At 40.8% G+C, this 17,932-nt stretch overlaps 1 protein-coding gene across 2 annotated transcripts in view; it reads left to right on the top strand.

The window, feature by feature from the left end:
- TPGS2 (tubulin polyglutamylase complex subunit 2) overlaps positions 1–17,932 on the top strand; it is a 35,098-nt gene that overhangs the window by 2,072 nt on the left and 15,094 nt on the right. The window contains exons 2-3 of one of the 2 annotated variants that reach the window (XM_004606085.3): positions 3,969–4,048; positions 16,948–17,035. In XM_004606085.3, coding sequence (XP_004606142.2) covers positions 3,969–4,048; positions 16,948–17,035 — 168 coding nt within the window. Of the gene's footprint in view, positions 1–3,877; positions 4,049–16,947; positions 17,036–17,932 lie in introns of both variants that reach the window. The other variant, XM_055129025.1, reaches the window with a different exon arrangement.

The following is a 17,932-nucleotide window of genomic DNA, read 5'->3' as shown; positions in this document are numbered from 1 at the left end:
GGGCACCAGTAACGTCTCCATTGTGAGACTTGTTACTGTTCTTGGCATATCAAATACGCCACGGGTAGCTTGCCAGCCTCTGCCGTGCGGGTGGGATACTCTCGGTAGCTTGCCGGACTTTCTGAGAGAGACGGAGGAATTGAACCCAGGTCGTCTGTGTACAAGGCAAATGCCCTACCTGCCGTGCTATCGCTCCCACCCTCTAGTCCACTTTTCTCCTCTTATGACCTTAAATTACCTTCTCTGAATATAGTTCTATAATAACACTTCCCTATCACTCTTTCCTTATCCTGTGTTATTTTTATACTGAGGGCACTTTTACTACTTGAAAAATGTCTTTATTTACTTATTTATTTGTTTGATTACCATAACACACTCACACAATCTCCTTTCCTTCCCTTTGTTGTTCTTTGTTGTATGCACTGTGTCAGCCATTTGATTGTGGTACTCACACACGTTTCAGTTGGTAGGTGACGCACTGGATGCAGTTGTGGGAGGGGCTGGTACACAGATCACACACTTGAGGCATCGAGGATCGTACCAGCAGAGCCAGGGACCGCCCAGTGGGCCTGTGGTGAGGCTGGAGCTCACGCACTCTTGAAACAAGGCAGGTGCTTGAGCACTCAGTCACATCCCTGGGTCCTGTTTGGTTGCTTCCTGCGGACAGGAGCTTGGTCTTGTTTTTTCCTGTACAGGTCACCTGTAGCTAAACTAGGCATTGTGCTTGATATCAATAAGTTGTCATATCAGTGGGGAAAAGAATTGATTCCGCTCTATGTAAGTTTGCATATTATCCCCTTGTCACAGGAGGTGCGGAATTGCAGAATACCTGGGTTCCTCCAGGTATTCTGGTTTCCTTCCACACCCCAAAAATACTCATATTAAGCTCCTTGGTGTGTTCTAAGTGTGTGTGTGTGTCCTCAGATGGAAGAACATCTTATTTAGGCCTGGTTCCCACCTTGCATCCTCAGCTGCTCAGACACCAACTACCAGTGACCCTGAACTAGTATAAGCAGATTGGAAAAGTGAAATAACGACTGTTTAATAGTAGAAATGTTTCTAGTCTTTATTTGAAAGTTTGGTGTTCTGTGACCAGAAATAAAATACGCTGTAGGAATTTAACTCAGACATTGAAATACAAAAAAATAAAGAGGGAGGAAGAAATGATAAAGATAAATCTTCAGAGATAATGCCTCAAGTTCTCGAAGTGTGGAAGAACAAATAATTTATGAAATCAAAAGAATTATACTAAGATCAGACCTTCAAAACCAAAGTTCAAAACAAGGCCACAATAGAACCCCATTTTAAGAGCATTTAATGAAAAGAACCAAGGATTTTATCTTCAGCAAGCTATCAAATAAAAGAAATTAAGTAATTCTACACTCATGAGCCCTTCCAGAGGAGTCTAGTAGAAGATTGTTTTGCCATTCAAGTATAAGTTAGGATGAATTCAGCAAAAAGACTAATGGTTGTGAGCACCATTTACTCACAGACACTTACGCACAAAATCTACATATATTCCTATTTTTTTAAAAGATATTTTAAAAGGCTAAAACAGGGTGCGATGAAGAGTAAAAGATTAAGGCACTGTTATCTGATAAAACAAAAAGCGCATTTTAAAAGGATGTAGGTATAAAGGTAGCTATTGTGATTGGCAGGATTCTAAAATGACTTTCATGTTCCTATGTAAACTTTTACTCTTGAGAATGGGCTTGATATGTGAATATGACAGGTATCGTTCTATTGCTTAAATTGAAGCTTCTTAAACTGTCCGTCACAATCCCATATGGAATTATGTAACTGAATATGGAGATGGCAAACAATTTGGCAACAGTATCAGATTTCTGAATATTCAACAACCAAAAATTAATTCAAAATCAGACATATAATGAACCTGAGGTGTTTCTAGCAGCGCTCAACCATGTTGCATTACTTGACTACAGCCTTGTTTCTGTGCACACCTCAGACACATGCCTTTGCCTCGGGTCCTGCCAGAAACAAACCCTTTGACTCAGGAATACCGGTGCTGTGAAAGGTCGTGTTACCATACACACAGTTTCTTGCACTTAAAGAAATATACATAGTTGTATAATTTTAGAAAGTAAAGACAGTATTTCCCTTGCACCATTCCCCAGCATGCATCAAGTTAGTATATGTTTGGATTAGATTATAATGTTTGAAGTTTTAAACATTTGCTGCTACAAAGGGTGGAGAGGTCAGGGGTTAGAGTATCTTGTGGAAGGCCCATGTTTGAACCCTGGCACTGTACGGTCTCCCAGCACTTCAGGAGCTGATGAGCTGTCATAATCCCTGCTGCTTTTAAAATGTTAGAATTAATACTTCTTGGGGGAATCCCTAGTATGGGGGTGAAATTCATAAAATTCCTTTATCAAATGATATAATTTCCAGAAGAATTTCTGAAACTAGTGATGACCAGTTACAGCTGATCGATCAGGTTAAGGGCAGGCCTAAATTTGCAATTCAGTTACTTGAAACTATTTCTTATATGGCACAGTTACTTAATGTAAGATGCGCTCATGAATGAGGAATTGTTTTATTGCCTTTGAATAGTCATTCAGGAAGGGAAAATACATGTCTTTTGTTCATTTTCTTTTAACTTGGTTACAGTAGTGTTAACATTTATGTTTTTGATGTACATTAGGACTTTCACCACCATCAGAGTGCCTGGCCCTCTACACTGTGGTCTTTTATCACTTCCAATATAACTCCAGTGCCATCGCTCCCCACACTGTGTAGTAATCTTAGTTTTGGAGTCCAAGGCAAGGTGTTTTTATTGTTCTATTACTGTCAGTTCCTGAGTGAGATCATTTTTGAGATTTAAGGGAGAGTTGGTCCTCCCTCTAAGTTTGGTTCTCCAGAAGATTTGGATTTAGTTTGTGATGACTCAGGTACCTGAGAGAGAAAAAGGGAAATTTCAAATTCATGACTGGCACAAGTCTTCTTACCATTGGTCGGAGCAGTCACAGACCAACCACAGACTCAAAGAGGTAGAAAAAGAGACTTCATCATTCAGTAAACAAGAAAGGGTAGAGTTTCCATTCGTAGCATGTCTCACAGTTAATGAATGAAGACTGCTGGGTTGGAAGGCCCAAGTTAGAGGTCTTCATTCATTATTTTGTTTGAAACTTGTCTATGCTTGTTTCTCCCAGCCAGGCAACTCACAGATGCTCGTCATTTGTCACAGAGGCCGGAAAATATGTACTACTACTTAGGGTCTTGGGGCAGGGTGGCTACACGTAAGTGGAGGGGATGGAAGGGGCTCTTATAATCTATTGTATTTCCACTCAAGTGACTTCTCTTTTTTAGTTTTTTTTTTTTGGGGGGGGGACACATCCAGCAGCATTCAGAGGTAATTCTCGAGCCAGTGCTTGGGGGTCACTCGTGGTGCCGGGGATCAAAGCTGGCTCTCCCTCACACAGCATGCACTCTAGCCTTATCCCATAGTGATGGGAAAACAGAAAAAAGATGATTGGGAGACTTTTTTTGTTTCAAATATTTTGAAATACACTTTTTTCTCAGTGTGTTTTCAGATGGAATCCAGTTTTCAGGTTAACCTAGGTTCTGGGACTTGGACCTCCCAGTCCTCATAGAATGTAAGACTGCAAGTACCATTCTTACTCCTTTCCCTTTTGTGTAGATATTTAAGATGTTCAGCATAAAATCACTGAATCTAAAATCTCTGATCTTTGTGTGTAATCTTAATGACTGGGCAACGAATAAATATAGGATATTTCTGGTATACCTGATGGCCAAATAGAAGGAATGTCTTTTCTGTTAGGTAGACTGCATGGTCCTAGGTTTGGGGCCCTAGGTTCTAGGCTACTCACCCATTTTTTTTCTCCTGCTTTTATCACAGGGGTAATAAATGATAATCAAAGGAATGTGATATTCCTAGAGAATTAATCAACAATGAGCTATACTGGTCCAATTGACTCTCTCTTCTCCAGAATCTTCCCCAGGTGTGACAGAGGTGACCATAACAGATAAACCACCAGCCGAACGTCATATGATTTCTTCATGGGAACAAGTAAGTATTGCCTGGTCAGATGTTCATCTCTCTGCATTGAGAAGTCAACTTAAATACCCTTTTAAAGAGAAGATCTCCTTAACTCTGGCCCCAGTTGCCTTCAAGTTTGACTTCACCCGTTTCTGATCAGCTCATTAAACACTTACATTCTGTACCATTTCCCTGGCAAGAAATATTTCCTCTGAGCCCTACTTTCATAGGGAGGCAATGGAACATTTGAAGCTCTCTACAATAAAATAGAGAATTTAAGAAAGGAAAAGTTAAATATTTATATATGGACTGGTCACAATATGTTTTAAGTGTTGCAGAGAAGTTCTGATCAGATCACTAGTGCCTCCCAGATCTTTTCTGAATCTTTCATTCATAACTCAGTAAAAGTTTAAGCTTCTAAAATAGCCAAGCATTTTGTTTGGTGTTGAGGTCCAAGTAGAAGTCCAAAAAAAGAAGCAATTCCTTTTTTATTGGATCTTACTAACTAAAACAACTAAAACTCAGGGCAAGTCTAATTGCAGAGCAGACTAAGTACCATGACAGAGAATAAAGGAAGCATTGTCAAGGGGTCTGACCTGGTCTGGAGTTTGGAAATAATCTTTCCTAGAGAAGTAAGAGAACCTGTTAGACAGATCTTGGAAGAAAAGACTATGGAAAGTCGTGTGATGGGAAGGATTGCAGTCTCCATGTAGCTGGAGCACAGGGAAGCATGGGGCCGAGGGTGACGAGGACCAGCACATGCAGGACTCCTTAAATCATCAGTAGTTTCTTTTTTCTCTTGGGAACAAATAGGGAATAGATTGCTCTTTAGGAAAAATCACCATGACTGGGGCTGGAGTGATAGCACAGCGGGTGGGGCGTTTGCCTTGAACGCGGCCGACCCAGGTTCAAATCCCAGCATCCCATATGGTCCCCTGAGCACCGCCAGGAGTAATTCCTAAGTGCAGAGCCAGGAGTAACCCCTGTGAATCGCCGGGTGTGACCCAAAAACAAACAAACAAAAAAAATCACCATGACTGACTGATAGCAAATGAATTTGACCAGGAGAAGAAATTACTCTTATGTATCTTTGTTGTTGGTGAGGAACCTGAGGCTCAAAGCAGTTCAAGAATTTGCCTTGAGCCACATAGTTACTAAGTGGCAGGGCCTGAAATTGAGCCCTGTGTTGCCCTCTTTCTGCTTTTTAGACTGCCCCCTTCTAAAGGAGGGTTACTCTGGTCGTCTTACACAGGTCAGCCAGGTAACCCACGGGTCTGTTATGTGAATGTTCAGTGCTTGCCTGCTAGACTCCTTCCCTGGGCAGAACTAGCAGTAGCTTCTCTGGAATCTCAGGAACTTGGAGTTGTGTTTTTCTCCTGGCTCCTATCTTACCAATACCCTAGTATTCTCCTGTGCTCATTCAGCTATGCCTTCATTTCAGTGATCCTTAAAGGATAACTGTGAAATAATGTCTGCCATTACAGAGAACTGTGTGGGGCCAGAGGGGGACCCTGGGGTTTCCCCCACTGGTTGGATGAGAGGTGATGGCACAAAAATGCCTTTCCTGTGATGGGACCTCATTGAGGCTATGTCATGGTATGTCATTTTTTTTAATGAATTGATAATACCTAAATTATAGAAGACAATACCTTCTATCTTATACCAGCTACTCCCCAGAACTCTTCATGGTGACTTTTTAATTTCTCCCCGTTTTGGAAAAAAAAATGTTTTAAAATAAATTTATAATTTTCTGTTTGTACATGTTTGATTTGTTCATGTGTTTTATATACCAGCCTACACACAGTCATGTAAAAGGTAAGGAGGGATCACAAGTGGAAAGTTTAAGAAGCTGTGATCTGTCTGATCTGGACCAGAGAGATAGTACAGCAAACAGGGCACTTGCCTGGCACACTGTCAACCTGGGTTTAATCCCTTGCACCCCATATGGTCCCCCAAACCCCACCAGGAGTGATTCCTAAGCACAGCCAAGAATAAGCCCTATAGGTGGCTGGGAGGGAAAAAAGCCCCAAAAGCAGCTGTTCTAGTCTAGAGCAGTGTTTCCAGTGGAGAGTGCTTTTGAAAGGTAGACTTCTCGAGGGTTGGGGGGGGAGTTGCTGAGGGACCTGCTGTTTGTAAACGAGTATCCTATAGAGCATACCTTCCGGGGCTGCTTCTGAGGGCTACAGACTGTGTTGGGTCTCACTGGGATCTTACCTGCCACCTGAACGATTCGAACTTATTGTGTGCCCCCTAGCTTAGATTGACATATAGAAGAATGCAATTTAGTGCTCGATTAGTTACCATTCAGGATCTGAAGGGACAAGCATGAAAAAAAAAATAAATTTTTTTTAACTGTTCATCAACAAAACATTTTCTTTGAATATATTCTGCTGCTGGGAAACTTTGTGAAAGCACCTAGAATAAGAAGATAAATTATTTGGAATTTTCCACTGATTCCATGAAGTATCTGAGATATCATTGCAATAATATATGCTGTTAACTTGGGGCCAGAAGGATAGTACAGTGGGTAGGGTATTTGCCTTGCATGTGGCAACCTGGGTTTGGCCTGCAGGATCCCATATGGTCCCCCAAGTTGGGGGTGTGGTCCAAAAACAAACTTCCTTTATAAATATGTGGGGGTGTGAGAGTACATATATTCATATTACATGTATATACATATGTGTGTGTATATACATATATGTATGCCATATCTAAAGTACAAATAGTATCTGGGGCTGGAGTGACAGCACAGTGGGTAGAGCGTTTGCCTTGTATGCAGACGACCCAGGTTTGATTCCCAGCATCCCATATGGTCCCCTGAGCACTGCCAGGAGTGATTCCTGAGTGCAGAGCCAGGAGTAACCAACCCCTGAGCATCGCTGGGTGTGACCCAGAAATAATAAATAAATGAATGAATGAAAAATAAATAAATAAAGTACAAGTAGTATCAGGAGTTTAGACCATGATTTAGAGTTTAGAGCAAGATTTTGGCTTTTTAAAAGATTTTCGTTTATTTGAAGGACTCCCAAGCAATGCTCAGGTTCTGGGGGCCACTCCTGGTGATTCTTGGCCAGCCAGGCCAATGGTTCGAGTATTATCCAAGTAAGTGATGCTCCTCTAGTCTTATGGTGCTGGGGATCACCCCACCCACCACTGTGGAACTCAGGAGTTTCCTGGGCTACACTCAGCAGTGCTCAGGACCCTTCAGGTGATGCACATAGTGATACCCAGGGAACCATGTGGTTCCTGGGATCAAATGGGAGTCAGCCACATGCTGTCTTTCGAGGCCCTTGTGTGAATAGGGACAAACCCCAGCTACACTCAGGGTCTCTAGGGTCACCCCATTTGGTTACATCTGAACTTTGGACCTCACACATGCTCAACTTATGCTATCACACCTGTACTATATCCCTAGCTCAAGACTTAGTTTGTTTTTTGTTTTTATTTCAATCACTGTGAGACAGTCACAAAGCTTTCATGATTGAGTTTCAGTCATACAATGATCAAACACCCATCCCTCCACCAGTGCGCATTTCCACCTCCAGTGTCCCCAGTATCCCTCTACCACCCCCACTCCATCCCAGCCCTGCCTCTGTGGTAAGCACCTTCCTTCTTACCCTCTACTTTGGGGCATCCTGGTTTGCAATACAGATACTGAGAGGCCATCATGTTTGGTCCTTAGTCTACTTTCAGCACACATTTCCCATCCCGTGCAATCCCTCCAATTATCATTGATTTAGTGATCCCTTCTCCATCCCAAGTGCCTTCTTCCTCAGCACATGAGGCAGGCTTCCAGACAGTGGAGCAATGCTCCTGGCCCTCGACAAGACTTAGTTTTTACATAATACTTTTTCTCATGAAACAACATAGTCACTGTAGAAAACTTGGAAGATATATCAAAAAATAAAACGGAAGAAAAAATTATCATTCCATTTTAAAATAACCACTATTGCAGTTAGGATATAAGAAGGACCAGTTTGACAATAATAGTTGGAAATGATCACTTTGGACAAGAACTGAGTGTTGAAAGTGGTAAAGGGATATACTGATAACCTTTCAGTATCTATTGCAAACAGTAATGTCCAAGGGGAGAGAAAGACGACATTGCGGTTGGGAAGTGTACACCAGTGAAGGGTGGGAACATTACATGATTCAAATTCAATCATGAACAACTTCATAAGTATTTCTTATTGTGATTCATTTTATATTGTTTGGTCCTCAGTCTACTTTCAGCACACATTTTTTAAATTGTAAATTTAAAAACATAACTACCGATATATAATTTTAGTTGTGTGGATGGGTAGAAGGTATGAATTGTTTTGGGAACACCTCAAGACCATGGATGAGGAGTAGTGCATTCTCCTTGAAATAACAAATTTACTAACACTGCACATTTTTCTGTGGCTAGAGAGAATTACAAAGACTCATTAAGCACCACCACCAATTAATAGGTTTTACATAAATTTTGGTATAATTTAAAAGTCAAAATAGAGGTAATAGTTTCTGCTGTTTTGAAGGCCTACTTTTGTCATTTAAGCAGAGGAGGAAAAACACTTTGAGCTGGTCTGAAAATCTTCCACCGCTCTTCCTCAACCAGAGGGTTACTGAAAAGCAGGTTTCCACAGGAGCAGACTTGACAGCTCAAGGCCTGTGTCTGCTACAGAAGTGTCTGTAACAGAGAAGCAGGAGGGTCCACAGACTGAGAGGCCCCACTTCTCTCCAGGATTAGCCTGATCCCTCTCTCCTTGGGCAGACCCAGTAAGGGTACAACCACTGTGCTAGCCAGTTGCACAAATAGCCAGATAATATAGACCCTCCGTGTCGAGGCCCACTATCCGCCAGGGCAGGCCGCTGGGAAGCTCACTGCTATAAGGCTTCAAGGAAAACAGCCTGAAGTCGATGTCTTAGGCCAGTTTTAGGCCCTTGTCTAAGTAAGTAATATAACTGCTCTTACTTAGCTCATCTGTGAAGTAACTGGCTGGAAATCAGTGTCATTGAAAGGCCCATCCAGGTCCCATATTTCATGACACTTTGATGCGAATGCAGGACTGAGAAGACTGAAAACTAAAACCTGCATGGCTGGTACCTGCTGTGGTGTCGTAAGGTTAGAGGAAAAAGTAAATGACCTCATCTCATTTTGATGTTTTATCCTTTTTTTTTTCTATTCTCTAAAAGGCATTTTAAATCTGCCTAGTTTAGTGCAGCTTTCTGATTCATGTTCACTGTGCTTGCTACCTGCCTTTGTAATAGTGGTAGTTAGTGAGACCTAATGTCTGCTCCGAGCTCTTCATCTTTCCGGCACTGGGAAAGCATCTGCTCTTAATTCTTACAGCACCCTGGTGTCAGGAGAGTTCTATTATTATAAAGCATTTCAGTGACATTTTGTAGTTGCCGAAGGCTATACAATTCTTGATTGGTTAGACTCTCCGATCCCTAGACAAAAATCCAATTTACTGATGGCGAATCTATGGCCCGTGGAGACCAAATAATTTGGCAGAATATTCTAACTCATTTAGCTTCACTTTTTCTACAGTCTAAAGAGTGGGTTCTGGACCTCACAAGTCACTGCTGGGGGGTTGCTGAAAGCATCTCTGGCAGACAAGGTCAGCAGCACCAGCGTGTCTCCAGGGCGCCTTCTTCAAGTCTTTTACTTCCACCCTCACAGTGGCGCCTCCTGGAGGTCCCCCCTATCTTCTGAAGTCCAAAACAAAGGTGGAAACTTTCAGCTTTGTCTCTCTAGCCAGCATGTTAAAAATAAGTAAAATCAAGGATCTGCAGATGGTTTCTTTAAAGAATCACTTAGGGGTTAGAGCGATAGTGTAAGGGTAAGGCGCTTGCTTTGCATGCAGCTGACTCTGGTTCATTTCCTGTGACAGCTCGTGGTCCTCTGAGCACTGCCAAGAGTGATCCCTGAGCACAGCCGAGCGTGGCCAAACCCTCCCACAGCCCAATATTATAGTAAATAATTCAAGTACTGTGACTTTCATAGTTTCTTTCTCATCTTTGCTATTACAGTACTGAAAGTGATTAGGGCCAGTATGGAATGCTTGGACACGACTGGTTTCACTTAAACAAAAGGCACAGAACAGGTGGCAAAAAAGAGGTGTCCAGTGGCCCATGGTCTGTTAACACATGGACCAAATTAATACCCCCTTCATTCATCCTCACATGTGATTCTTTCACAGCCCTTTCTCCAGTGCCTTTTTATAGGCAGCACTCTAACAAAGTCACAGGGGAGTTTTCATTGTTAGTAAATTCTCTTCATGCCACTTGTCTTGATTTCTTCCTTTTAACCACTCCCTTATCTAGCTAGCTCTCTTCTCTCTCAGATTCTATAATATCACCTCTGATTTTTTTCCTCTACATTTGACTGTCCCTTCTTATATATTCCCCTATAACTCTCACATCTGTACCTATTACTTATCTTTTGGGGTGGGGGAGAGGGGTGAGCACACCTAGCAATGCTTAGGGGCCGGTCACTCCTGGCTCTGTGCTCAGGAATTATTCCTGGTGGTACTCAGGGCATCATACGGGATTCCGGAACTGGACAGGGTCAGCTATGTGCAGGGCAAGCACCCTACCCACTGTACTACTCTGTATTATCTACTATACTGTCTCTCTGGCTTTACAGCTGTTACTTTTTTTTTCCTTATAAATTGGGAAAGTGACTTGAGGAAATGTGATATTAAGTAAAATTAGCCTTAACAAATGAGATGAGTATGTCTGGAGGTGGACTGAGGTGACTATTTCTGGTGCTTGGTATAGTATTTATTTCTTTATTAATATATAAATGAGTGATAATGATCAAGTGTTTCCAAGGTTACCCAAGTGTTCACATAAACTGTCTCTAATTCCAGTTCTGAGATTGAGATTACCACAACCACTATTTGTAAAGCAAAGAGATTTAGGTGCAAAGGCTCCTTGGACTAATGTCCCCCAACTGTAAAATCCTGGTGACTATTAAGCATTGCTTAGTTAGTATTGCTGTACCAAAACTTGTCTTGACTAGTGTCTGCCATGCACAGTTTCATCAAGATATTTTGGTACCCTAGACAGACCAATGCTTATATATTTTTTCATTATGCCCTTTTAAAAGGAGACTGATATAGAAAGGATTTGGAAAAATATATGGTACCTTTCCTGATTTTCATTTGAAAAATTTGTTATTATAATACTATGGTTTACAAAGTTATTTATAATACAGCTTTTTCAGGCGTACAATGTCCTTCCCACAGCTCCCCGAGCCTGCCCACTTAGCAGGCACATAAAAATTTTGCTTTGTATTGTTTGCTACAACAAAATGACATAGAATTAACAAAAAAATAGATCAGTAAGTCAACTTGTGATGATTGATGGCTTTATCTTACAATGGTCATTGTGGTCATTGTGCGATAAAGTCATTGTCTGAGAATGAGCCAGTAGGTACTGGGTAAGCCTTCTGTGTTAATGTTTTTGCTCATGGAGCTTGGTGGATTTTTTATGCAAGTTCCCCATCAAATTTGTTGTATGGGATGCCAGGGATTGAACCGGAATCAACTGCATGCAAGACAAGTGCCCTCCCTGCTGTACATTTGCTCTTAGACTTTTTTTTAAAAAAATAATAAACTTAGTTTATGTGGTACTTTGTATGTTTCTATTAGTGTTTGGAAAGCATTAAATGTATGCTTTCGATTTTTTTCCCCTGATTTCATGAACTTTGAATAATGTCCAAATTATGTACAAACAATGTACAAAATTATTCCAGAAGGTCTATCTTGGTTGAAATATGTATCATAATAAACATTATCATCACTAGGACTGAAATTTTGTAGCCTATCTTTAAGCTAAGCTGCGAACTCTAGCCCTTAACTGGGACTTTAGAATCCTGACTGTGAACAGTAGTTTTTTTTTTGTTTTACCGCTAGGTGGCACTAGGAACCAAAAATCCCAGTACATGCAAATCTTGCAGCATGGTAGATGAGGCAGTAATTTTATTAAAACACAGATTTTTATAGTCCTCCTGACCTGGGGGTGGGATAAAGACATTCTGCATGCACTATTTTCCTCTGTAAAAACATATAATAGGTTTTTCCATATAGGAGGCCTTGGGAAAATCTAATTCCAAATAACTTAGTAAGATAATAATTCTACAGCCCAAAGAATCAAGAGATTCCTCAGGTTGTCATGCAAAGGTGAGACTGGGAACTAGATGGTAAAGAGAGAAAAAGCAAAACCTGGTTATTAGAATGCGTAGTTTAAAGCCAGGGATGTAACTCAGTGTAGAGTGCTTGCCTTACATGTGTGAGCATCTGGGTTCAATCCCCAACATTGCAAAACAAAGCAAAAAGAACAACAGCAAAAAAGAAAACAAAACCACGATGCATGTTTAAGTTTTTATAACACAAAACATTAAACCTGTTTTATTAAAATAACTTTTCCTTTTAATCATCTTAAACCATTGCTTAAAAATCCCTGCAAACTTGAAAGTTGCTTCTCACCTATAGTCCTTAATAATGCCATGCCCTAAAATCCTAAGTACCTAAGCTTACTATGCACACTCTCTCCTGCTTTCAGTTTTTTATAGACAGACTCAATGAGAGATTATTCTTGAACTGGAATTCAGAGTTAAGAGATGTATTCAAGGTCACTCAGCTAGAGGCCAACTTTGAAAATAAACTCAGAGTGCCCCGCTACCCTCTTTTCTACATATTGGGTGTCTGAAACTGACTGATGCTGTGACCTAAAGCAAACTTATTAATAAGCAATGTTCAAGGGCACAGAGAGAGAGTGCAGTAGTGGATAGTTCATTAGAAACTAGCCCCAGGATACTAACAGCACACTGTCTATTTTTTTTTCTGGGATATTTTTAGTTTCTATGTCTTGCATTTAAGACTTTGGTTTTGAGTTGATTTTGTGTAGAAAGATAGGGGCCCAACTTTCCCAACTGCTTGTAAAGAGACTTTCCTCTCTGCAATGCTGCTATGTAGCTCCTTTGTTATATATTAATCATGTGTGTGGCTTTTCTCTGGGCTTTCTCGTTTCGTTAATCTGTGTGCCTTGTTTTACCTTAATGCCATTTTCTTTTGATTATTATAGATTGAAATTGTGAAGGATGAGTCCTCTAGCTTTTTTTGTCCTTGATCTTGTTTTGGTTATTTGGGGTCTTTGTGAATAACCATATAGATTTCCTTATGTCATTCTTTGAAAAAACTGCCTTGATAGGAATTGTATTGAGTAAATGTTTTAAATGGATTCTTCTTATCTACACATTCAGAATATCATTTGTGTCTTGAATAGCTTGGTCAGATTTATTCCTGGGTATTTTATTCTTCCTGATCTAATGACAAATGGGATTTTAAAGAAATTTCTCCTTCTGAGCCAGAGATAGTACAAGAGTTAAGATGCCTGTCTTGCATGTGGCAAATCTCGGTCCCCCAATACCACATGGTCCCCTAAGCACTGCTGGGAACAGCCTCACAGAGTAGCTCCTAAACACTGCCAGGTGTGGCCCAAAAATAAAATTTTTTTAATTAAAAAAATCTGATAGTTTCTAATTTATTTTTCTTATATAGTTGCTCTAAGACTTTCAGTAATACGTTGGATTGATGTGGTGAAAGTGATCATGCTTATCTTGTTCCTGATCTTACATTTAAAGCTTTCAGCTTCAAAGCATTGATTGTAATATAACTTGTGAACTTGTCACATGTTCATTTAAAGCACGTTCCCTTTGTACATACTTTGTGGAGAGATTTTATTATAAATGGTGGTTGAATTTTGTCAATGCCTTTTCCTCCTCTATGAGATGCAGATTTGATTTTTATTTTTCATATTGTTAATAAAGTATGATAATTGATTTACAAATGCTAGACCATCCATGCATCCTGGAATTAACTCCACTTGATAATTGTATAATCTTCTAATACATTATTGGATTTGGAACTTTGGGGGGAGGGTATCTTAGTCATCAGGAATATTGGCCCATAGTATTATTTTCTTGTGGCATCATGACTATTTTTGGTATCAGGATAATGCTGACCTGATACAATATTTTTGGAAGTATTGTCTTTTTCATTTGTCTTTTTTTGGAAGTGCTGAAAGGGTTGGAGTTAATTCTTTTAATATTTGATAGAATACACAAGTAGTGTCTGATCTAGAGTTTTATTTGTTGGGTGTTTTTTATTTGATCAGTGTGATTCAATCTCTGTGGTAGTAATTGGATTGGTCTGTTCAAATTCTATTTTTTCACATTGTTTTAAGAGATTTTTAGGGATTTACCCATTTCTTCTCAGTTGTGCAGTTTGTTAACTTATGATCATAATACTTAAAATTCCTTGTATATCTGGAGTATCGATTTTATAGATCCTCTCCCCTTTTTTGGTGAATCTAGCTAAAGATCTATTTTGTTCATCTTTTCCAAAGAAAAAGGGCCTCAGTTTTATTGGCCTTTTCATTTTCTCTTTGTCTCTTTCATTTATCTTGATTCTGGTCTTTATTTTCCTTCTTGATTTTATTCATTTTATATTTTCTTGAGTTGTAAAATTAGGTTAATTGAGGTTTTTTTTTTTTTTTTTTTTTTTTTGCTTTTTGGGTCACACCCAGCGATGCTCAAGGGTTACTCCTGGCTCTGCACTCAGGAATTGCTCCTGGCAGTGCTTGGGGGACCATATGGGATGCCGGGGATCAAACCCGGGTCGGCAGTGTGCAAGGCAAATGCCCTACCCGCTGTGCTATCGCTCAGGCCCCAATTGAGGTATTTCTTATTTCTTGATATAGATGTTATGGATAAGAGCTTCCGACTTGAATTGCATTTGCTATATCCCATATGTTTGGGTTTATATAATGAATGGGGTGGGGGCCGCACACTTTTGAAGGAAAGCAAGCACTTTCTCTTCAGTTAGGAGAACGGTGGCTTTCCTCTTCTACCTGCCCGATACCCCATTGTCCTCAAATCAGAATAATCTGCACAGCAGAGCCAGAGGTCTTGAGATCAACTCTTGACAGTCCTGGGGTGATCTATTTATTTATTTTTGGTTCACATTCAGCAATGCCTGGTTCTGTGCTCAAGGATCACTCCTCACAGGGCTCAGGGGACATACGTGGTGTCCAGGATGGACTCTGGTCAGCCATTTGCAAGACCAGCACCCTATCCACATAGTACCTTACTCACATGCTACCTTTCTAGACCAAGATGGAATGCTTTGTACATGCTGTGCAAATCCAGTATTTCCTCAGCAACTCTCCAAATGATCTGTCCATTCGGAAAGGATATTGAATCCTTTACTATTATCACATCACTGTGTGTTTCTTTGTTTAAATTTGTTAGTATTCGTTTTATATATTCTAGTGCTTGTATTTTGGGTGCATAAAAATTTAGGTGTTATATCCTTCTGTTGTATTACATAATGACTTTGTCTCTTTTAGCCTATTTTATTTGAACAGTAGCCACCAAGCTGCCCCTGAGATTCATGTCATTCATGCAACATGGGGACTTGACCCTGCCACCCAAGTTACCAGGAAGCCATGGTTTTAGGCAGGAGCAGGGATTTGCTTTTGCAGGAAAAAAGAAGTCAGTCCTGACCTCTGCACAAGTGTCCCTAGTTTGTTGTCTACTCAGAAGTAGAATACAAATGAGAATTTCAGAAGTAAATAAATCGTGAAGCAAAGATGTTTGATTAAGAGTATAGGGAAAGGGAGTCAATTATTAAAATTAACGTTGATGTATTATCATACATGAAATTACAAAGTGTTTGGCTGACATACGACAAAGACTTAATACACTGGCTGAATAAGAAAGTGCATGTTTTTTAACTTGATCTTTATTTCTGAGGTTGGAGCCACTCTTGGTGAGAGAAAATGCAAGCTAGGAGTGAGAAATTCCTGGTATGAGGAAGCTGGAGAGATAGTACAAGGGTTAAGGCTAAGCTAGCCTTGCATACAGCCAGCCCTCATTTGATTCCGGCACTGCATATGGTTCTCTAGCACCTTGGGAGTAAGCCCTGAACACTGACAAGTATAGCCTAAACACCAGCCCCACCCCCCACTAAAGAACCTTCCACCCCAAAATAGAAATTTATGGTATGGGGGGCCAGAGCTATAATACAACAGAATAGGGCATGTGCCTTGCACGTGGCCAGTTCTGGTTTGATACCTGGCATCACATATGGTTCCTCAAGCCCACCAGAAGTGATCCCTTAGTGCAGAGCCAGGAGTAAACTCTGAATGCTGCTGGTGTGGCCAGAAACAAAAACAAAAAAAAAAATTCACGATTTGAGTTTTGTTAAGTGGCCATTTGACCCTGGTCTTTTTTTTTTTTTTTTAATTGAATCACCTTGAGATACACAGTCACAAAACTGTTCACAGTTAGGTTTCAGTCATACAGTGTTCCAATATCCATTCCTTCACCAGTGTACGTTTCCCATCACCAGTGTCCCCAGTTTCCCTCCTGCCTAATCCCCCACCACCCCAGCCTGTCTCCAGGGCAGGCACTTTCCTTTTTTCTTTCTCTTTTCTTTCTCTTTCCTTTTGGGCATTATGGTTTGCAGTACAAATATTGAGAGGTTATCATGTTTGTTCCTTTACCTACTTTCAGCACGCAATTCTTACCCAGAGTGATCATTTCTAAACTATCTTTGTCATAGTTTTGACCCTATGACAAAAGGTCTTTATGGCCAGGTCTGTTCATGGAGTAATATCTTGGGTTAGAAAGCTGAAACCATAGGACGTAAGTCAAAAGAAGAGAATTGTTTTCTTTTATGATTGACTCAAAAAAAAAATCCCTGAAAATGCATCTCCTCTCTGTCCAGTTTTATTCCACAGTTGTACAGATAATTGTCAGCCTTCCCATTTGGGAGATCTGAAAGATGGTATACAGTGCTTCTGGTTGCTTGGAGGCTGAGCCCAAAGGCCCCATTCCCAGCCCTGAGTAACACTCAGCTGCTTTATGATTCTAGAAAAATAGCTGCCTCCTGCCAGAAGATGTGAAGAATTTTTACCTTATGACCAATGGCTTCCACATGACATGGAGTGTGAAAGTTGACGGTGAGTTAGCATCCTTGCTGTGTGGAAATGTTTCCCAGCTGAAGGGCTGGGTGAAAGAGCCTTTAGGACAGAGTCTCTGAATTTGGATGATTTCCAAGGGTTTTCCTATCGCCACGGGTTTTCCATGGGTAGCTTGGAAGAGCCTGGCAAGCTACCCGTGGCGTAATCGATATGCCAAAAACAGTAACAGCAATGGTCCTCATTCCCCTGACTCTGAAAGAGCCCCCAATACGCCATCAGGCTACACTAGCACGCCACAGGGACGAATGGAGACATTACTGGCGCCCGCTCAAGCAAATTGATGAACAAGGGGATGTCACTGTGACTCTTTCACTAAGCTAACAATAACAATAAAATTTCCCCATCGAATCACTCACCACCGCCAATGCCAGAGTCTCGTCTGTATTTAATTAGAAACTTAACCTTCAGAGGCTTCCTTTTGGAACACAGTGAAGCCTTCATTACTCAAAATTCCTGACCCACCTTAAACCTAAAACTTCTGAAGAGGCTGCCCTGACCTTAGGGTGAACTGCCTCAAATGCCCCTGTAATTCCCACCATGCTGATGACACCTGGGCCTTGATGCTCACACCACAGCCTTTACTTCGTTCCACACATCACAACCTAAGTTATCAGCCACTTTCATTTTTTGCAGGGTTCATGTTAAGTGTGTCTAGGTCAGAAATTTGTGTGCAAATGTAAAGACTAATACATGCCAGAAATGGCCAGAAAAGACAGTGCTGCACATTTAATGGAAGATTCCAGTCAGACCCTAAGATAGAAAGCCCTTATCTCATCCCTAGATTCCGCCCCTTCCCTGGCAGGTCTTGTTGCCCTCCAGACGCCATAGACCCTGGGACTCTAACCGCCTCTTCAGACCTACTTGGGCCTATAAGAA

Source organism: Sorex araneus, chromosome 2 (assembly GCF_027595985.1).
Source record: "Sorex araneus isolate mSorAra2 chromosome 2, mSorAra2.pri, whole genome shotgun sequence".
Lineage (NCBI taxonomy): Eukaryota > Metazoa > Chordata > Mammalia > Eulipotyphla > Soricidae > Sorex > Sorex araneus.
This window is presented reverse-complemented; position numbering and strand designations above follow the sequence as displayed.